The sequence below is a fragment of the Chionomys nivalis genome, chromosome 2, assembly GCF_950005125.1.
Source record: "Chionomys nivalis chromosome 2, mChiNiv1.1, whole genome shotgun sequence".
Classification (NCBI taxonomy): domain Eukaryota; kingdom Metazoa; phylum Chordata; class Mammalia; order Rodentia; family Cricetidae; genus Chionomys; species Chionomys nivalis.
This window is the reverse complement of record NC_080087.1, coordinates 77,326,509-77,347,095: the sequence shown is the minus strand read 5'-3', so window position 1 is coordinate 77,347,095 and position 20,587 is coordinate 77,326,509. Positions and strand designations below refer to the sequence as shown.

Sequence of the window (20,587 nt, the reverse complement as noted above, 5' to 3'; positions counted from 1 at the left end):
CCAAAACACAGAAATGTAATAAACATTTGTGGGAATCTCATCAACTGTATTTAGAGCACCTTAAGGCCAGTTTGGTGAATGCAGAGTTAGTTGCTTAGCAAACGTGCCTGAGGAAAACTGTAGGTGGTGGGAACCAGGTTGAAGGGCAGCTCAGTCACCTAGAACTTGCGAAGCCACCCTTTTATCTCAGTAAGATGGAGTGTTAATGAGGGTGTCATTGGTTTTCCTGGTGAACTGCAGACTTCATGGGAACCTGAACCATAACTCAGGACATTAGAGCCAAGTGTGATGACACAGTCTGCTTAAGTCGGATTGGCAATTTAGTGAGACACTATCTCAAAATGGGTTGAAAATATAGCTTAGCGCCTACAGCACCTCCCAGAATCCCCCAGTGAGGGGCTGGGGGTGTGGCTCAGTGGTAGAGCCCCTGCTAGAATCCCCCAGTTGAGGGGCTGGGGGTGTGGCTCAGTGGTAGAGCCCCTGCCTAGAGTCCCCAGTGAGGGGCTGGGGTGTGGCTCAGTGGTAGAGCCCCTGCCTAGAATCCCCCAGTGAGGGGATGGGGTGTGGCTCAGTGGTTGAGCACTTACCTAGCATGTGTGGTTCTGGGCTCCATCCTCAGCAGCACACACACACACAGCACCAGATTATGCACATGAGGTGACGTGAAATGAATTTTATGGGCCTGTGAAAAGGCTTCAGTGGGTAGAAGTACTTGGTGTATGAGCCTGATGACCTCAGCTTGATCCCTGGAACCTACAGTGGAAGGAGAGACCTGCACATGTGTGCTGTACCATGTGTACACCTGTCCTGATGTGGAAAATTAGTTTAAGATGTGTTACACTTGTTTATGCTGTGGAATATTTGTTGCATTCTTTTATGTTGTGTTTGACTCTGTGAAGCCGTGTTACTCTGCCTGCCTATAACACCTGATTGGTCTAATAAAGAACTCTTTGGGGACCTGCCACCCAGCTCCTAAATAAATACAAGAGACTTATTCTTACTTATGAATGCCTGGCATTAGCTTGGCTTATTTCTAGCCAGCTTTTCTTAAATTAACCCACTTCTCTTTTACATTTTGCCTCTGGGCTTTTATCTTTCTATATACATTCTATATACCTTTCTTTCCTTTTTACTTCGTGGTTGTGTGGCTGGCCCCTGGCATACTGTTCTTCTTTTCTGGCTCCTTGCCCTTTCTCTTTCTTTTTCTCCTATTCTCTCTGCCTGGAAGCCCCACCTATCCCTCTCTTGCCTTGCTATTGGCCATTCAGCTCTTTATTAGACCAATCGGGTGTTTTAAACAGGCATAGCAATATAGCTTCAAAGTTAAACAAATGCAACATAAAAGAATGCAACATATCTTTGCATCATTAAACAAATGTTCCAAAAGAACTAGCCACACATCTCACACACATGCAAAAAATAGAGAATGGAAAAACCTTGTTTTTAACTTGAACTGCATCCCTGGCATATCTGTATATAAAGATAAGGAGCTGTGGCGTTCTGATGAATAAGAAGTATTCACACCCCGTGTAGCAGCTCCACCACAAAGGGGACTTCCCTTCCTGCACAATAGGGACAGCAGGAATTCCTGCAGTCATAGACCACAGCGATGAGGGTCACTGCTGAAGCACCATGGAATGATGAGGGTCACGTACTTACCCAACACTGGACTCTTGAGAGAAGTAAAAATGATCTTGTTTAAGCCACTACTATTTCGAGATGCTTAAAAATACTAAGTGAGAGGTGACAGGAGTGTTAAATACTCCCAGGCAGAGGGACTGAGGTGGGGACCCCTACTCCTCTCCTTCCCACCCTGCCAAGCACAGACCTATGGATGTCTCTGTTACCAAATCCCCTCCCTTAACATCACACAGACCAGTCTGGCCCTGCTTTATAAATATTGATTTTATAGAAAGGACCAATTCAAAATCGGTCAGATGCCACACACTAGAAGCTTTCAGAACCACAATGAAAGAGAAAACAAACAAAATAAAAACCCCCAAAAGAGGAAAAACCTCAAACAAAAAGATCTTGAATTGCCGGGTGGTGGGTGGCCCAGGCCTTTAATCCCAGCACTCAAAAGGCAGAGGCAGGCAGATCTGAGTCTGAGGCCAGCCTGGTCTACAGAGTTTGTTCCAGCATAGCCAGGACTACACAGTAAACCCTGTCTCGAAAAACCAATAGAAAAATAAATTAAAAAAAAGATCTTGGACCAAACTGCCTAAAAATCAAGGCCTACCCAAGCAAAAGGTGTGGGGAGGACGGTGTAGAGACCCAAATGCCTCACTGAGTACCCCATGTGGAAGGAAGATCACCTGGAATTCAGACCCACTGTCCTTGCCCTCTGAGGCAAGGGGCTTCACAGCTTTACTGGGGAGTCAGTGACAAGAGCTTAAAGAGGGATCTCTATACTTGAGGGGATCTCACCCACTTTCCCTGGGGTGGGGGAGGGAGAGACTGGTAGTTCAGAAGAAATCATTTTTTTTTTATTTAATGAGGAAAACATCTAGAAATGGTGGGCTACCTGCCTCCAAAAAGTGCTGACTTCAGTTGTGAGCTAATGGCCTGGAGGTGTCAACCTTAGAGACTGCAGCCCTTTGGGTGAGCAAAGAACTTGGGGAGGCACATAATGGGGAGGGCCAGCTTGAGGAATGCCTCAGGTGGTACCAAAATTAGCTGCCATCTGCTCCCTGCTGGTGGGTCCCTGGGGTGGAGAGACTCAGGGATGGGGTTGGGGCTTGATGGAGGCGCAATTGAGATGCTGATAAAAAACAAAAAACACAACCCTCTCTGAGGGTCCATGGCCCTGGCTCTGAAGAGTAGAAAACCAACAGGGGTCAGCCAGGGTATTTACCCACTGACCCCCAAACCTGGTCCCAGTTCTAGCAGGAGATCAACACTGGATGGACTGGTACGTGTTGGCTGGTGACTCCGTCCTGGTCCCCAGCTCCCAGCAAAGCGGGAAGGGGTTAGGTATAGCAGGTGTCCCCTCCTCCCCAGGCTTCACCTTCCCTCTTCCCGGCCAGCTCGGCCCCCTCCCACTCCACTGCACGGCAGCACCCAGTTGTTGTCGTGCAGGCCCAAGCGACAGCCTGGTGTCTCGCGATCGGCTCTGCGGCAGCACATCCAGTAGGAACGTCCGTAAGGCAGGTCATGGTGGTAGGGTTTGGGGTGCCAGCGGCAGAGTGACACGTCGCCCTTCTCATATCTCTTGCGGCACTGCTTACAAGGGTCATCACGATAGAGTGGGTCCCGGTTCCAGCGTGAGTCCGTGGCACGCACACCAAAAGCCTCGATGATGCCCTTGAAGTGGTGGCAGGTACACTTAAGGGCTGCCAGGGCTCGGGTGGGCAGGAAGCTGAAGATTTTGACTAGCACATGCTCAGGCAGCAGCAGCATGTACTGCCGTGGCTCCAGAAGTCGCTGGATCTTGAAGCGAATCTCCAGGAAGTCATGCGACACGTGCCGGTACAGGCGGCACAGGGAAGTGTCCGTTGTGCCCTCTGAATCGTCGGGACCTGGCACTGTGCTTGGTGTATCAGCTGGGGGAGGCTCAGGCGGCCCTTCTGGACCCCGGGACTGGAGGAAAAAGAGCTGGCCAGGTGGGGGTGGCTCCTCAGGGCTCACTGTCAGGCAGACAGTCTCTTCCTTTACGTTCTTGGTGCCATCTTTGCCAAAGAAGATGCACTCATCCACCACACCTGTCACTACCACATCCACATGGAACCCTGATGCTCCACAGTCCCTGGCAGGGGGTGGAGGAGGGGCTGGGGGGGTATCCTCAGGCCTGGCCGGGGTTGGTGTCTCACCTTCACTGGCTTCGTCTGCCCTGGCCAGGAGGAACTCCATGTTGCTGGGAAGGGCATCCCTGGAGGGGCTGATAAGCTGGTACAAGTCACAGGTGATTTTGTCTTTGGCTCGAGCCCCAGGACCAGGACTACCAGGGTAGGGACTACCAGGCTGGCCTCCACTCCAAGTAGGTACATTGCCATCTGGCGAACAGGGCTCTCGGCCATTGGAGATGCGGAAAGCGATCCGCACCTCACCAGGCCCAGGACCTGGCCGCTCCTCCTTGCGGAGACCCTTGGTTGGAGGGCTGTCCCGCTGGGCCTCAAAGTGGGCCACTGCCTCAGCAACTCGGCTACAGTCACCACCACCAGATCGTCTTTCTGACCCTAACCCCTTGGCTGGTCCCCCCTGCTCAGCTGACACAAAGACCACCGGAGCTGGGGTGGTGGGGCGTGGGTAACTCTGTAGGGCCAAGGCAGCTCTCTGTTCGACCAGGGCCACCATTTCCGCTACGGAGAGCAGGTCTACATCATCTCCGGATGTCGTGGGGGCCCCCTCAGTGGCAGGGGCTCCTCTTCTGCCCCCTGGGTCTGGAGGAGCCTTGGTGGGCTCAAGGCAGCGCCTCCTCCTCTTGGCTTTGGAACTATCACTGCCCCAGTGCCCTTTGACCTTCATAGAGCTAGCCCGGCTACCTCCACCACACTGGTGGGCCACAAAGAAGGCCACCTTTTCCTTTGTGTTTCCAGGCTTGATTACATACCACGTGTCCAGCAGGACTCGACCCTCATCGCCAGCAGCTGTTGAAGAGAGAAGTGGAGCATGCTGGGAGGTGGGGGCTTCTGCAGCCAAGGTAGGTGGTGTGTTCTCTGAGTGTGCAGGTCCGTGGTCAGGCTCAGTTCCACTGCTTGTGTCAGAGCAGGCTGGCGGCTTGAGGGCTGTGGAAGGTGGGCGTGGCTGGTTCTGGGAATATGTGCCAAAGGGCCGTGGGCACCAGAGCTGGAAGGGCAGGAGGCTGCCCCTGTCCATGCTGGGAGATGATGGCAAATAGCAGGTAGTCACTCAATCTCAGGACGTTGGTAGTAGGGAGCTCCACATGCCACCTGGAGACATAGAAGGTTGAAACACTGTTGTGGAATATTGGTCTAGTAAAGAGCAAGGCAGGAGAAAGACAGGTGGGGCTGGTGAACAGAGAGAATAAATAGGAGAAATCTTGGAAAGAAAAAAGATCAGGTAGTAAGAGAAAAACAAGGAGAAGAGGACTCCAGGGGTCAGCCACCCACCTACACAAGCAAGTCACAGAGCAAGATAAAGAGAGGTACACAGGCGCTGGGCGGTGGTGGCGCACGCCTTTAATCCCAGCCCTCAGGAGGCAGAGGCAGGCAGATCTTTGTGAGTTCGAGGCCAGCCTGGTCTATAAGAGCTAGTTCCAGGACAGGCTCCAAGCTACAGAGAAACCCTGTCTCAAAAAACAAAAACAACAACAACAAAAAGGTACACAGAAATAGAGAGAGGTAAAAGCCCAGAGGCAAAAGGTAACTGGGATAATTCAAGTTTAAAAAGCTGGCTAGAAACAAGTCAAGCTAAAGCTGGGCATTCGTAAGAATAAGCCTCTATGTATTTGTCTGGAGCTGGGCGGCAGGCCCCCAAGAGTAAAAAGTATAAAAACAACCAACAACGGAGCACTGAGGTTACTGCCTTTCTTCCCAAGACCACCCAATCTTCACTTCTGCACAAAGGACAAATCAAATTAGAGCACTGAGAACTGTATGTCGCAGACAGTACAGTGTGCAAGCTGAATCCCAGCAAGGGAGGAGTAAGGTCAGGAGTGGAAGGCCATCCTGGGCTACATGAGTCCCATCTTAAACGGACAGACAGACACACACACACATACTCTCAAACTCTCTTCTTTGGCTAGAGGCATGGCTGGTAAGAGCCACTGCCTGGAATCCCCCAGTAAAGGGCTAGGAGCATGGTTCTATGGTACAGCAACAACACTTGCCTGACTTTACCTAGTAAGGGTTAGGGCTATGGCTCGAGGCAGCCTCTCTACCAGTCAGGATTTTGTCTCTAGCATGGCCAAGAAAATAAAATCCTAGCCCAGTCACGAATCAGGTAAGCAGAGGGATGCAGCCAAACCTTTATATATTTGTTTTTTTTTTGTTTTTTTTTTTTTTTTTTTTTGGTTTTTCGAGACAGGGTTTCTCTGTGGCTTTGGAGCCTGTCCTGGAACTAGCTCTGTAGACCAGGCTGGTCTCGAACTCCCAGAGATCCGCCTGCCTCTGCCTCCCGAGTGCTGGGATTAAAGGCGTGCGCCACCACCGCCCGGCTATATTTGTTTTTTTGAGACAGCGTTTCTCTTTGTAGCCTTGGTGTCCTGAAAGTAACTCTGTAGACCAGGCTGGCTTGGAACTCAAGAGATCCACCTGCCTCTGCCTCCCAAATGCTGAAATTAAAGGCGTGACCTGGCCTGGCCTTAACCTTCAGTGAAAGTACCAGGCAGACCAACCAAGCTCCTCCTTACACTTGTACCTCTAGCGGCCAGTTCCAGAAAAGGCAGACATTCCCAGCCTTGTCCACAGAAGCCAGAGTACACACAGAGGGGTAAGATGATTAGGCAAGGGAGGAAAATCTGAAGCCAGAACCAGACAAACCCTTAAGAAATTTACTCTCCACTTGTTTTGGGTCATAAGGTTCTTAAGTATGACGACGGTTCTTTTTGAGACTTGGTCTCCTATAGCCCAGGCTCGTCTTAAACTCAGCAATCCAATCTTCCTGTTTCATTCTGGGAATACAAGTGTGATGCAGGCACTATACTCATCTTTTTTGAGATTATTCTTTGAGACAGGATCTCACTCTTTAGCCCCAGCTGTCAGGCTCCTAGCCTCCCAGGTTCCGGGATCACAGGCCTAGGCTGCAGCATCTGCTGAGAGCACCTTTAATAATGATTTTTCTTTTTGTTCTGCAAGACTTTGCACACATCAGCTAATCTGGAGGCAGTTTTGTTAATGAGTCTGATGGCAGCACTTTCTGTCCCACTTTCTACTACCAGTAGGTAGCAGACGCTTAGTCTCCTGCATCTTTGGCCCATCTCCTTCCAGACATGGCAACATGAAAACAACCCTCCACCAGGGCATGGTGTTGAGTGCCTATAATCCCAGATCTGGGGAGATGATGGGTGCCTATGATCCCAGAACTGGGGAGGCTGAGGCAACAAGATAGAGAATTCCAGGCCAGTCTGGGCTACATAGCCAGACCTTGTCCAAAAAAGAAATAAACAAAAGGAAAAGAAAACAAAAAGAAAAAAAATCCCTTCACAAAATAAACTTGAACATGCCAATGAAACAGAAAGGTAAGCAAATTACAAGCCAAGAATTAAGCCCAGCCCACTGCCTATCTTTGTAAATTAAATTCTATGGAAACAAATGATGGCTGCTTTCATTCTACAAGAGCAGAACTGCATCAATGATTGTATGGCCTGAAATAATTCATTACCTGGTCTTTTATAGAAAGAGCTGGGCTGGAGAGATGGCTCAGAGGTTAAGAGCACTGGTTGTTCTTCCAGAGGTCCTGAGTTCAATTCCCAGCAACCACCTGGTAGCTCACAACCATCTATAATGAGATCTGGTTCCCTCTTAGGGCACGCAGGCATACATGCAGTGCAGAACACTGTATACATTTAAAAAAAAATCCAATCCCACCCCCCCCCAAAAAAGAAAAGAATTAGCTGATGCTGTAGGATGGACTGCCCGCTCTAAATCTAGGCAAATCTGACACACTATTATATTAGGGACCTGCAGATGCCATTCAAAACTCGGCTCCAAATACTGTCATCAGTAACAGAACCCCAACCTTAAGACCCCTTACCCAACCTCTCCCTCATTTCCAGAATCTTCATGTCCTACCCCCAAGTATTCTTTTTCAAATTTTATTTTAAAATTTCAACCCCCTCCTCAAGACCTTACCAAGCCTGGTGGCACATGTCTGTAATCCCAGCACTTGGGAGGCTGGGGCATGAGACTGGAGGATAGATTCTGGGTTTGCAGTATTATATAAAAAAAATCCTGTTCCTCCCACCCCCAAATCTAAGTGGTGCAAGGTGCCGGCCTTTAATCACAGTACTCGGGAAGTAAAAGCTTGTGGATCTCTGAGTTCAAAACCATCCTGGTCTACGTATCTAGTCCTAGGCTAGCCAGGGCTACTTAGAGACCCTGGCCCATAAATAAATAAGAATGAGAGTTGAAGAGATGGCTCAGCAGTTAAAAGCACTTGCTGCTCTTGCAGAGAACCCAAGTGTGGTTCCCAGCACCCACAGAGTGGCTCTGTGTAACTCCTGTTCCAGAGGATCCATCTGTTCTCCGCCGGCAACAGACACATATGTGGGACACAGATACACACACAGGCAATACAATACATATAAAACTTTAAAAAAAAAACCAAAATAATAAATCAAAACGCCCTCCAGCACAGAGAAGCCAAATCACAAATAACTTTTCAGACATCGAAGACACACAGCAATACCCGAATCTCACAGGTGATTCGGGTCTCCTGACATCCTCCGCTCATTCCCGACTCCGATCCTTATTCTACCCCTTCATTCCCCAAGAGCTCCCGAACCTTGAAAGAACTCAGACATAAAAATACCCTATTTAAAACGAACCCCAAATCAAATAAATGTCAGCAGTCCCTAATGAAACCGAGTGGTACAACAGCAGTCGCGTGTCCCGCACGCTCCAGCAGGCTCCCAGGCACTGCTCCGACATCGCTGCTCTGCGGAACCCGGGAGCGCGCAGTCTTCGCAGCTCCCGCTTGCCGACGGGCCACAGAAAGGAAAGCGCCCTCCTGTCCTAGGTCACACGGAGAGGAAGGACTCAAGCCCAGGCATTCTGGCCCCCGAACCCCAAAGGACACCTCTAAAACACAACCAAGCCTACGACGTTACAAAATAACCCCAGCCCAAGGTGTTTCTTTAGCTCCCGGGACCCCTAAAGCATCCCCTCCACCCCCTCAACTTTCCCAAGCACTCAATTAAACGTTTCAATGCAAAAAGGTGCCCCCAAGTTCTGGACCGGCCTCCTCCTCGACTGAATCCTCCGACCCCCTCAGGCGACCTCCCCCCCCCCAAAAAAAACCGGACACGCCCCCCGGCGCGCTTACCGCAGCGCCTCCTCCAGGCGGCAGGGAGAATGGCTGCCCACAAGCATGCGCACCGGAGCCCCGCGGGCCCACCCCCTCGCGCGGGCTGGCGCGCGACGCGCCCCGCCCCGCCCCTTTGTTGACAGACGCGCGCGTGACGGCCCCAGCCAATGAGCGGCCACGGTTCAGAGCCGTGCCCATATAAGGAAGGCAATGGCGAAGGGGCCCGACTTGGAAAACAGGAGTAGGCGTGAGGTGACGGGAGGGGGCGGGCAGGATGGAAACAGCCCGAAGTAAGGGAGTAGGGACCAATTCCCATAGTCCAGAACTGCCGGATGGAGAATCCGGCGGGGACACCGACTGCCACACTCAAGGCGAGGAGAACTATCCAACGTTCCCTTGAAACAGGAGCCCTGACGGACGCTAGAGATTTAAAGGGCCACAGGGCCGGGGACTCGCTGACTCGGGCAGAAAGAAGCGTAGGGGAGAAAGATCCGAGAACCTGGCTTTGCTTAACAGTTGTGGCGATGGAAAGGTTTCTCGGTGGGACACCCGGAGCCTTAGTCACCTAGTCTTTAAAACAAACAGGCAAGTCGGGGGTGACACACCACACCTCTGTAGTTCCAATAGTCTGGGAGGCTGAGGCAGGAAGTTTTTTTTTAAGCCATCCTGGGCTATATAGTGTCACACTGTCGTAAAATAAAAATAAAATCATACAAAAACGGAAGAATAAGCAAAACAACAGCAACAACAAATTTCCCTCAAATCCACAAACAGACAAACGAGGGGCTGGAGGGATGGCTCAGCGGTTAAGAGCACTGGCTGCTGTTGCAGAGGACTTGGGTTTGGTTCCAGCACCCGCAGGGCAGCCTCTAAGTTCAGTTCTAGACGTGGCATCCTCTTTTGACCGCTGCAGGCACTGCATGCATGCAGTCCACAGACACGCATGCAGGCAAAACACATATTAAAAAGGGTGGGGGAAAGCTAGCATTTAGGAAATAAAGCTAGGGGAACCAGGAGTTCAGCCCCCCCCCCCCCCATCAGACCTTGTTTCAAAAGCCAAATTCAAAATCAAAGAACAAAGGCTAACCCTGGACTGGTCACTGCTCCCCATAGTCACTAACTTGACAATCAAGGCTAAGGCTTGGGAACCTGTCCAGTCTCCTACGAGGCTCTTCAAACCTCTACACTCACTACAGGAAAACAACAGGAAGTCACACAATAATGACTTTTAAGTTATCTTAAAATTACAGACACCTTGCGTTGTTTCTGGCCTATGCCAAGCTGATTCAAGACAAACCCAAAGATGGCTTTCAGGGCAGTGCAAGTGGCTGGAGAGATGTTTAGCGGGTAAGGACATTATGGCTTTTTTTTTTTTTTACAAGAGCCACGAGCTTCACAAATCTCCAACTTTAAGGATTTATTTTTACTACTTTTAAGTGTGTGTGACTGTGTATGTGCATCTGAGTGCAGGCATCCATAGTCCAGTTGAGGGCGCTGGAGTTACAGGCACTCTGAGCCACCTGATGTGTTGGGAACTTAGGTCCTCTGGAAGGGCAGCTAAACCATTTCTCCAACCCTATAATCCACAATTTTAATGGAAACCACAAACATGCCTGTCACAGGAGATTGCCTGAGAAAGTGAAGCTGATAGGACAGCCACACACTCTGCACCCTTATTAAGTGCCCCCCAATAATTAGAGAATGCACATTCCCATACCCTGATACACAGAGTTCTCTGCAAAACCTTGCCCTTGACATGCACAGAGGTCCTCCTCCAGGCTGGCCCTGGATGCACAGGATACAGGGATGACACTGGGCTCACAAGAAATAGCTCAGAGGGAAGGGGAAAGACATCCACTTTATGCAGTTAGTGGCACAGCACTTAAAACGAACTCATTTATTCCCCCCATCTTCTCTCTCTAGGGTCTCACTCTGTAGTCAGCCTGGCCTCAGCCTCTTGAGCACTGGAAGCCCAAGCGTGCTGCACAACCAGTGTGTCTCATTTTTACGTCTTTATTTGGGGTCTGTGTATGGCATATGAATGTGTTTGTGTGGGAGTGTGTAAGTGTGCTTGGAAATGCACATGAGTGTGTGTGGGGGACAGAGATCAACATCAGGTGTCTTGATCACTCAGCATATGTCTTTTCCCCCACCCCGAAACTAGGTTTCTCTGTGTAGACTGGCTGTCCTCGAACTCAGAGATTCTCCTGCTTCTTGACTGCTGGGATTAAAGGCATGCACCACCATCACCATGGGCCGCACATGGTTTTTGAGGCAGGATCTCTCACTGAAACCCAAGATCAGTCGTAGCTTTATTAGGTCGACAATGAGACTCGAGTAAAAATGTCTCTGCCTGCCATCCTTCCAGTATTGTGGTCACAGATGCACATAGCTGTGCCTGGCTTCTTAGGTGGGTGCTGGGGATCTGAACCCAGGTCCTCAGGCTTGCAGAGCAGGCATTTTACCCGCTAAGCCATCTCCCCACACTGTGTTCGTTCTCTTTCTTTCTTTCTTTCTTTCTTTCTTTCTTTCTTTCTTTCTTTCTTTCTCTTTCTTTTTAAAATGGATCTAAGACCTATTTTAAAATCTGCATATGTGTGTCAGTATGTGGGTATGTGCACAGGTAAGGGTGCCCAAGGAGGTCAAAAGAGGGTGTCAGATCTCCTAGAGCTAGAGTTACAGACGGCTATGGACCACCTGACGTGGGTGCTGGAAACCAAACTCAGGTCCTCTGCAAGAACAAGTGCTCTTAATGTTGAGCTGCCTCTTGAGCCCAGCCCATCCGTGTCTTATTTTCCTATTGTGTCAAAGACTAGGAAGAAAACTCAGGCAGACAAAGTGGGCAGCAGCCTCTGCTCTTCAGATTGCTCACACTCCCTGGGCACGGATGGTATCACTCAGTCCTCCAGGTCACCACACTCACTGTTCCCTGTCACCCTTTACCTCCTTCAGGACTGGCTCAGAAGTCACCTCTGGGAAGTCTTTGATCCAAGTCCACAGCTTCTGTCCAACAGAACACAAACTCAATCCTCATTGGCTTTTCTCCTTCCTGTCTGTCACTATCCACGGTACTAAACACTTCGTTTATAAAGTGTGCTGTCCGCCTCTCCTTATTAAAATGAAAGCGTAAGGGCTGGCGTTTCCCTTTGTTTCATTACATAGCACAAGCTCATCTCAAACTGGAGGTGCTCCTGCCTCAGCTTCCTCAAGACTGGAATGACAGACATGCACTACCATAGCTGGCTTGGCTGGCTTGGCTGGCATGCAGCTTTCTTTCCCTAGTGCTTGCCTTGAAGCATGGCATCACGTGCCAGCCCCTGGGAACAAGCAAGGAACACAGGTTCTAGGTCCTTACCTCAGGGTGGTTGACTGCAGCTGTGCATTTCACTGACCGCCCAGGTTACCATGTGCAATGCATTGTCTGGATGAGTGGACAGCCTGATTGCTGGCCAGCTTTTACGTGTCTACTCCTGGAGACATCTGAATAGCTGGCCACTCCAACCAGCTACCCTGAAAAATCCCATCCCCCCCCCTCAGGGGCCTTCCCAGGCTATCCTTGACCTCTTCCTCACCATCCTGCTTCTAACACCTGTCCCCGTCACTGCTCGATGGCAGTGGGCTGGGCAGATGAGAGGCTCTCTCCCTTCCAGCCTGTGACTGGGATCTCTTCTTGTAGCTATCCTGGATCTGTGAGTAGCTCACTGGAGGCCTCAGGGTCTACAAGCTGCTTACCCACGCCCCTCCCCCCTCCTGCTTTTGGCCTGCGTGTCAGCTCTCCTCTCTCCCTCTGAGGTTCAGCTACCACACCATCCTCAGTCTAGTCCTACAATGTTAAGACTTGAGGTGTGGAGGGCTAACCAGCTTTTTTGGTGTCCTTTAGGTGGGGAAACAGGGACACAGGGAGGCCACCTAACCTGGTTTCTGTCTGCTTCCAGGATCTCTAGATGCCGGAAGGTTTGGCTAGCTCTGCCCTGAAGATTATTAGTCAGAAACAACTTCGAAGCCAGCCCGATGGCCCCATCTATAATTCCAGCTCTCTGGGAGGCTGAGAAAGGAGGATCACAAGTTCAAAGCCAGGCTGGGCAACTACTGGGGCAACCTGCCTCCTAAAGAAGGCGAGGGTGCAGCTCAGCAGTACAGCACATGCCTAGAATCTACCAATGTGCGGCTCAGTGCTAGAATGTTTACCTAGCAGACAAACGATCCTGAATTCCATCCCCAGAATAGAAATAAATAAGTAAAGCAGGGTCCTGGAGAAATGGCTCAGCAGTTAAGAGCATTGGCTGCTCTTGAAAAGGATCCAGGCTCAGTTCCCAACACACACATGGATGGCTCACAACTGTCCTTGGGTCCAATTCCTGAGGGTCTGGTGCCCTCTTCTGGTCTCTGTAGGCACCAGGCACATGCACAGTGCACATGCACATATGCAGACAAAAAAACCAACCCCCCAAAAAACAAACAAAAAACCCAAAAATCCACTCATATACATAAAATATTTCTTATTGGTTTTGAGACAGAGCCTCCCTCTGCAACCCAAGCTAGCCTGAAAGTCACTATGAGAGTTCAGGCTGTGTTGGAACTCCAAGCAATCCCCCTGCCTCAGCCACCTCACTGCTGGGATCACAAGTGTATATATATAATCATACCAGAGCGGTCCTCTTTAGTTCACATTCTGAAATGAAACTGATCTCCAGGAATCACAAAAAATAAACCAGGAAACTTGCCCCTTACTGCAGGATCCTGAGCCTTGCTTATTCATTTAACAGAGAGAGGTGGCTCCGTGGTTAAGAGCACTGGTTGCTCTTGCAGAGAACCCAGGTTTAGTCCCTAGCACTCACTTGGTAGTTCATAACTGCCTGCAATTCCAGTTCCAGAGGATCCAGTGTCCTCTTCTGGCCTCTCAGGGCACAACACACATATAGTGTGCAGGCATACACAAAGGTAAAACATCTATACACATTATAATCCCAGCACTTGGGAGGCAGAGGCAAATGGATCTTTGTGAGTTTGAGGTCAGCCTGGTCTACAGCTAGAGTTGTTATACACAGAAACCCTACCTCAAAACAAACAAAACAACAACAAAAACATATTGTAGCCAGGTGTGGTGGTGCATTCTTTAATCCTGGCACTGTGGGCCAGACAGAGGCAGGCATATCTCTGTGAGTTTGAGGCTAGCTTGATCCACACAGTGAATCCAGGCGAGCCAGAGCTATACAGTGAGATCCTGTCCAAAAGAAACCTACACTGTGACAGGTGTAGTTCCAGGCACTGGAGACACAAGGAACAGGAGACAGAAATTTCTGTCCTCAAGGGGCTGACATACTGATTGGATAAAGGGAAAATAAACACAATGGCAGTTTCCAGGTAGAAATAAACGCACAGGCGAGGGAGGGGGCTGGGCTGGATGGAGGGTGAGCTTCTGATCTCAAATTGAGCAGTGAGTGAGGCTGTGAGGAGGCCATATCCTCTTCCGCATGAAGGGACATACCACAAGCAAACCAGCAAAGCTGCGCTCTGAGGAGGAAGACGGCTTTGCCACCGCAGCCAGTAACATGCCGTCACAAGTGGAACAAAACAAAGGTGACAGTGACTTTAGAGGCAGATGTGATACTGGATGCCTGAAAACTCAACATTCTGGAAGCCAAGGCAAGAAGATCCTGGAGAGCTCAAGGCCAAACAGGACACAGAGTAAAACCCTGCCTTAAAACAACAGGGAAGGGGGGCTGGAGAGATGGTTTAGTGGTTAAGAGCACTGACTGCTCTTCCCGAGGATCTGGGTTCATTTCCCAGCACCCACATGGCAGCTCACAGCTGTCTGTGACTCCACTATCTGACACCCTCACACAGACATAAATGCAGCAAATACCAATGCACATAAAGTGAAAATAAGCTTTTTTAAAAAAAAAGTCAGGAAAAGGTCGGGGTGGGAGAGCTGGCTTTGAGGTTAAGAGCACTGGTTGCTCATGCAGAGGACCAAGGTTCAATTCCCAGCACCCACAAAGGCAGCTCACAACCATTTTTAACTCCAGTTCCAGCAGACTGGACGCCCTCTTCTGACCTCTGCAAGCACTGCCTAGACATGGTACAGACATACACAAATGCAGGTCAACATGCAAAACACTTAAGTACAAATAAATAATGGCAGCTTAGTCTATAAAGTGCTTGACAGACAGGCATGAGTGTTGGCAGAGGCTGCTAGTTCGTTTCCCAACTGCCCTGACTCATAATAGTCACACAGAAACTATATTGTTTGCAATACTGTTTGGCCAATAGCTTAAGCGTATTTTTAGCTAGCTCTTATATCCTGAACTAACCCATCTCCATTAATCTGTGCATCACCACGAGGTAGTGGCCTACCGGCAAAGTTTCAACAGGCTACGGCGCAAGCCTCTGTCTCCTGTGGCGGCTACATGGCTTCTCGCTCACTCTGCCTACTCTCTCTTCTATCTGCTTGAAATTCCCACCTTGCCCTATTCTGCTAAGCCACTGGCTGAAACAGCTTTATTCATTAACGAATAAAAGCAAAACATAGACAGAAGAACTTCCCACACCACATAAGGACCTGGACTTCATCCCTACCATCATGTAAAAAGTAGGGCATGGTGGGATACATTTGTAACCCCGCCACTGCAGATACAGAGATATGCTTGCTGGCACATACACGTACACAAACACACAGATACACACAAATGTGCTATGAGAAAGCCTCAGACAGGCACAGGCTGAAATTCAATGTAAGTTTTTTTTTTTTTTTTTTTTTTTTTTAAGCCAAAAGAGCATGGTACCTGGAGTCTCTGATCCCTGCTCCTGGGACGCAGAGGCAGGAGAATCAATGTCATCCTCACTACACAGTGAGTTCAGCCCCAGCCTGAACTACATTAGATCCTATCTTAGAAGAAGAAATAAAAAAAGCAATCACTATGTGTGGCAGCACAGACTTATAATTCTAGCACAGTAGTGGCTGGGACAGGATGACCAAAAGTTTGGGGCCAGCCTATGCTACATAATGAGACCCTATTTCAGAAAACACATACAATCTCAACACTCAGTCAGCAGAGGTAAGCAGATCTCTCTGAGTCCTGGGCTAGCTTGGTGTACTTACATACTGAGTCTCAGAGCAGTGAAGCTATGAAGTTAGAATGTACCTCACGAAACAAATGGAAACAAAGGGGTGGGGGAGGCAAAATAATTTGGAAATGTCACTTGTTTTTCTAAGACAAACAAATGGAGGGTATGGGGGGAAAAGTGTCAGCTCACCCAGCTGTAACACACAGGGACAGGAACAAGTGAGAGATGTTCGCTTTACCCCAAACCAATAGGTGTTCAGATAATTTAAGAAAAAGTGGTGGTGGCGCACGCCTTTAATCCCAGCACTCGGGAGGCAGAGGCAGGTGAATCTCTGTGGGTTCAAGTCCAGCCTGGTCTACAGTTGAGTTCCAGGACAGTCAGAGCTACACAGAGAAACCCTGTCTTGAAAAATAAAAGAGCAGAGAGACAATGCCAAAAGTTCTCAGGGTAGGGTTTGGGTGGGTGGGGAGGACACACATCCCGTAGGGCATGACAGCGCTGCAAGGGCCAGGCACGAGATGGGGCGACAGCACGAGACGGGGCGACAGCACGAGACGGGGCGACAGCACGAGACGGGGCGACACTGACAGCATCAGAGGAACTGAAGCCTGAAAACTGCACATGGAGCACAGAGCCCCGGTGCTGAGAACAGCGCCCCGGCACTATGAAAACAGGGAGATCTGGAGGGCAGAGGCCAGGCTGCCTACATCCTCTGGCACCTGGTGGAGGAGCTGGCCACTTACGGAGTGAATCCCAAGTTAGCAAGGTAATTCATGGGTATAGGCCCTTGCCGCCAAGCTGACCAACCTGACTTCTATCCTCGGAATGCACTCAGTAGAAGGAGAAAACCCATGCCCACTGACTTCCACTTCCCATAGTACACACTATAAGTATAGACAAAAATTTTTAAATGAACTCCCATCTTTTTCAGATGGCAATCATCCTCTCCCCTCCTACCTCCCTTTTCCTTCCTTCCTTTCTAGATCATATGTAGCCCAGGCTAGCCTCCAACTTCAGCTCTTCCCACTTCCACATCAGTTGTGCCATCACAACGAGCAGAAATGTATTTTCTTGAAAGAATGAAAACCCCAAGTTGTCATACTTGTTGAGAGCAAAATGCAACAGGCATTTTAAACACAGGGCCTTATTGTTAGTTCCTTAGGGGAATATCATGGGCTAAGTGTGGTCCCATTTTACATATTAAAAAAAATGGAGACCAGGTATGGTGAACCATGCCTTTAATCCCCACTCTTGGGAGGCAGAGACAGGTGGATCTCTGTGAGTTTGAGACCAGCCTGGTCTAAATGAAGTTTCAGAACAGCTAAGGCTACATAGAGAGACCCTGTCTCAAAAAAAGAAAGAAACAAAAAGAAAACTGAGACCAAGAGTGGGAATGAAGCTCAGCCAAAGTCATGGCATGCCATTTGGCTCCAGCAGACACCAGAGCTTTTAGCTGTAGGCTTGACTATCAGTCACTGAGTTTATAAACTAAAGGCCCCAAGCAAATGACCCATGCTTGGGCTGCTAAGACAGCTGAACAGCGCTTGCTCCTCTTCTGAGGTTGTGGGTTCAATTCCCAGCATCCACATTAGGCAGCCCACAATCACCTGTAACTCTAGCTCCTGAGCATCCATCTGCCCTCTTCTGGGGCACAAGTACACTGTCCCCTATAACATACACATAAATAAAAAAATAAAGATTAAAAAATAAAAAAACCCAAATTGTTTCAAAGTGAATTACAAAGTTGCTAAAGTCTTTAGGGAAGCCCCTTTCCTGCCACGACTAAAATGTTAGAAGCACACACATACCACCATCAACAATGACAATAAGAAAATAAAAATTCGGGGCTGGAGAGATGGCTCAGAGGTTAAGAGAACTGACTGCTGTTCCGGAGGTCCTGAGTTCAATTCCCAGCAACCACATGATGGCTCACACCCATCTATAATGAGATCTGGTGCCCAGAACACTATATACATAATAAATAAATTAAAAAAAAAAAAAAAGAAAAGAAAAAATCAAGTCAAATCAAGCAAAACCCTAACTCAGTTGTCAGCAGTATTTCTAACTCACTGGAAGACTTGGGAATTGGGCCAGACTGGGCAAGTGAATTATTAATATTTAGCTGGAGACAGATTGAGTTTCTGAGCACCTTTCTGGGAGTCTTGCTTAGACTTAGAAACCCAGGAATAGGTGGAACTAGAAAAATCAGATAAGGGGGAGGGGGCAACTTGAGAGCAAAGAGACAACATACCCAATGCTCCCTCACTGATTCCTCTATCTTCTTCTTTTTGGTTTGTTTTCTTGTTTTCTTTTGTTTTGTTTTTGAGACAGGGTTTCTCTGTGTAACAGCCCCGGCTGTCCTGCAACTCACTCTGTAGACCAGGCTGGCCTCGAGCTCACAGAGATCCACCTGTCTCTGCTTCCCGAGTGCGAACGCCACCACCATCCAGTCCCTCATCTATTTTCTTTATCTGATGTTTCCCATTTGTTTTAAAAACAAAAACATGGACCAGTGATGCAGCTCAGTTGGTAGAGCGATTGTCTAACGTGCACAAAGTCTTGGGCTGGATCCCTAATACAGCATAAATCAGGCATGGTGGTACACACCTATAATCCCAGAAATTAGGACGTAGGGCAGGAGGATCAGAAGTTCAGGTCCATCCTCAGCTACACAGAGAGTTTGAGGCTAGCCTGGAATACATGAGACCCTCAAAACAACAACAAATAGTATCTGGGCTGGGGTGGTAATCCCAGCATTCTGGATGCTGAGGCAAGAAAATCAATACAGGCCAGCCTGAGCTACATAGTGAGTCTCAAGACAACAACAAATGTGTACTGTGAACTCTAAGCACTTCCCAAACATTAGCTCCCTAAACTCTCCAGCCTACCTAGCTTATGGATCTCATTTAATAGCTGCATAGTCCTAAGATTTGCCCCAGGTCACACAAAAGGATTCAATTCTGTCTGACTGCTGCTCTGGCCGGTGTCTCTATTCTCCATATCTTACTTCACTATAAGCAGAGGGGACTGGATTAAAGCAACCAAAGCAGATTTTGACCTGGACAGTAATTCTAGATTTACCGTTTAATGCTGGCCGACAACAAGAAAGTTGCTTAAACTCTCTGCCCCTGCTTCTTTTCTATAAAACGGAGCACCTACATTTAAGTTAGTACAAACAGCTAAAACCAAGATCAGGTATTTTGGAAAAATTGGCAGTAAGAGGTAGGGATGGAGGTGTCAGGTTTTGAGAAAATGTCTGAGGGCTGAACTGAAAAGTAGGGATTCTATTAGGAAGCAACTCTAACCCAGTCAACATTCCTGACAGGAGCTTCCCACCGATAGCTCTGAGGCTGGGACTTAACTTTCCTACCAAAAGTATCGATTTTTACGGAGCCTCCCTTTAGCTATCTTCACAGTGGCCTGTTTGTTCTCATCATGAGATAAGGGCACAGAGGTTTACAGAGAGACTTGCCTAGGTCACAAAGGAGGGGCAGAATAATGAATCTGAAGGCTGGATGGCCCACACAAGCCACTATTTGATGCCACCGGGGCTGGAAGGATGCTAAAGGTAGTCTCGACGGACCCTTTCTGGCCATATCAGCCCAGAGTTACGTGATTGTCTAGTTCATCGGGAGTTTCTGGTTAGATTAAGGCACGATATAGACAGCCACGTTAGTAAACTCACGCACCCTACAACGCCTCCTGGTCCTAAAAGCTAACCTTCACCCTCATTGACTTCTACCTCCCACCTCCTCAACTTGCCTTGCAGCCCCATCTCGCTGTCAGAGAACTCAACCTAACTGCATCCGCGGTTAGCCTCTCCCTTCACTCTTCTAACCCCGACTCTCATGCCTTTCCATGTACACCAGGCTAACTAACCTCTCTCGAAATTACCCACTTCAGGGTCTCTTGCCTAGATGTCCAGCCAGGACTCCCAACTCGGAGTCTCACTCCCCCAGCTCCGAATCCTCCTAATAGTCAATTCCAAAGCTCGACTCTCTGCATCTCCAAGACCCCTCCCTAGCCCCATTCTTCTACTCCCTCGGGCTCCTGTTCCTCTCAATCCCCACCCACAGCGATCTCCCCACGCCCAGCCCTTTCTTTAGCCTCAGTTTGTTTCCCCTCGAACCTAGGCCCCGAAACCCGCGCCCATACTCTCGAACACCCGCAGGACCCAGCTTGGGGCTCTCACCATCTCCCCGCGCTGCAGCTCGCTCGACTACGCGGGTTTCCCCCACTCGCTCCTCTCCAGCCTCCCCTTCCGGGTTCTCGCCCCGAAGCCCTCTGGGAATTGGAGTACGGGCGGCCATGGACTACAGCTCCCAACATGCAGCACTATACCTTGGAGGAGGAGTAGGAAAAAAAATAGGCGGGCCGAGAAATAGAACGACTCGAATTCCCAGGAGGCAAAGGGCACGCACACGCACGCACGCACACACACAGACACAGACACAGACACAGACACACACACACACACACACACACACCTGCGCAGGCGCAGACAATTCACCAGCAAGGCTCTCTGGGAAATAGAGTCCAGCTGTCTCCATTTTGGCTCGAGGCCCTTGAAAAGGGAATTAAGGCTACTTCAAAG

General features: G+C 49.2%; 1 protein-coding gene across 3 annotated transcripts; it reads right to left on the bottom strand.

The window, feature by feature from the left end:
* Positions 1-536: 536 nt before the first annotated feature.
* Fbxo46 (F-box protein 46) lies at positions 537-20,280 on the bottom strand. Of its 3 annotated transcripts, none has more exons than XM_057754440.1 (2): positions 20,186-20,280; positions 537-4,889 (listed from the first exon to the last, which is right to left on the bottom strand). In XM_057754440.1, the coding sequence occupies exon 2, from the start codon at positions 4,813-4,815 to the stop codon at positions 3,004-3,006; it is 1,812 nt and encodes a 603-aa protein (XP_057610423.1). In that variant the 5' UTR covers positions 4,816-4,889; positions 20,186-20,280; the 3' UTR covers positions 537-3,003. The 3 variants fall into 3 exon arrangements, with proteins under 3 accessions (XP_057610423.1, XP_057610424.1, XP_057610425.1); XM_057754441.1 differs by lacking the exon at positions 20,186-20,280 and adding an exon at positions 12,281-12,734; XM_057754442.1 differs by lacking the exon at positions 20,186-20,280 and adding an exon at positions 7,282-7,390.
* Between the last annotated feature and the right edge of the window lie 307 nt (positions 20,281-20,587).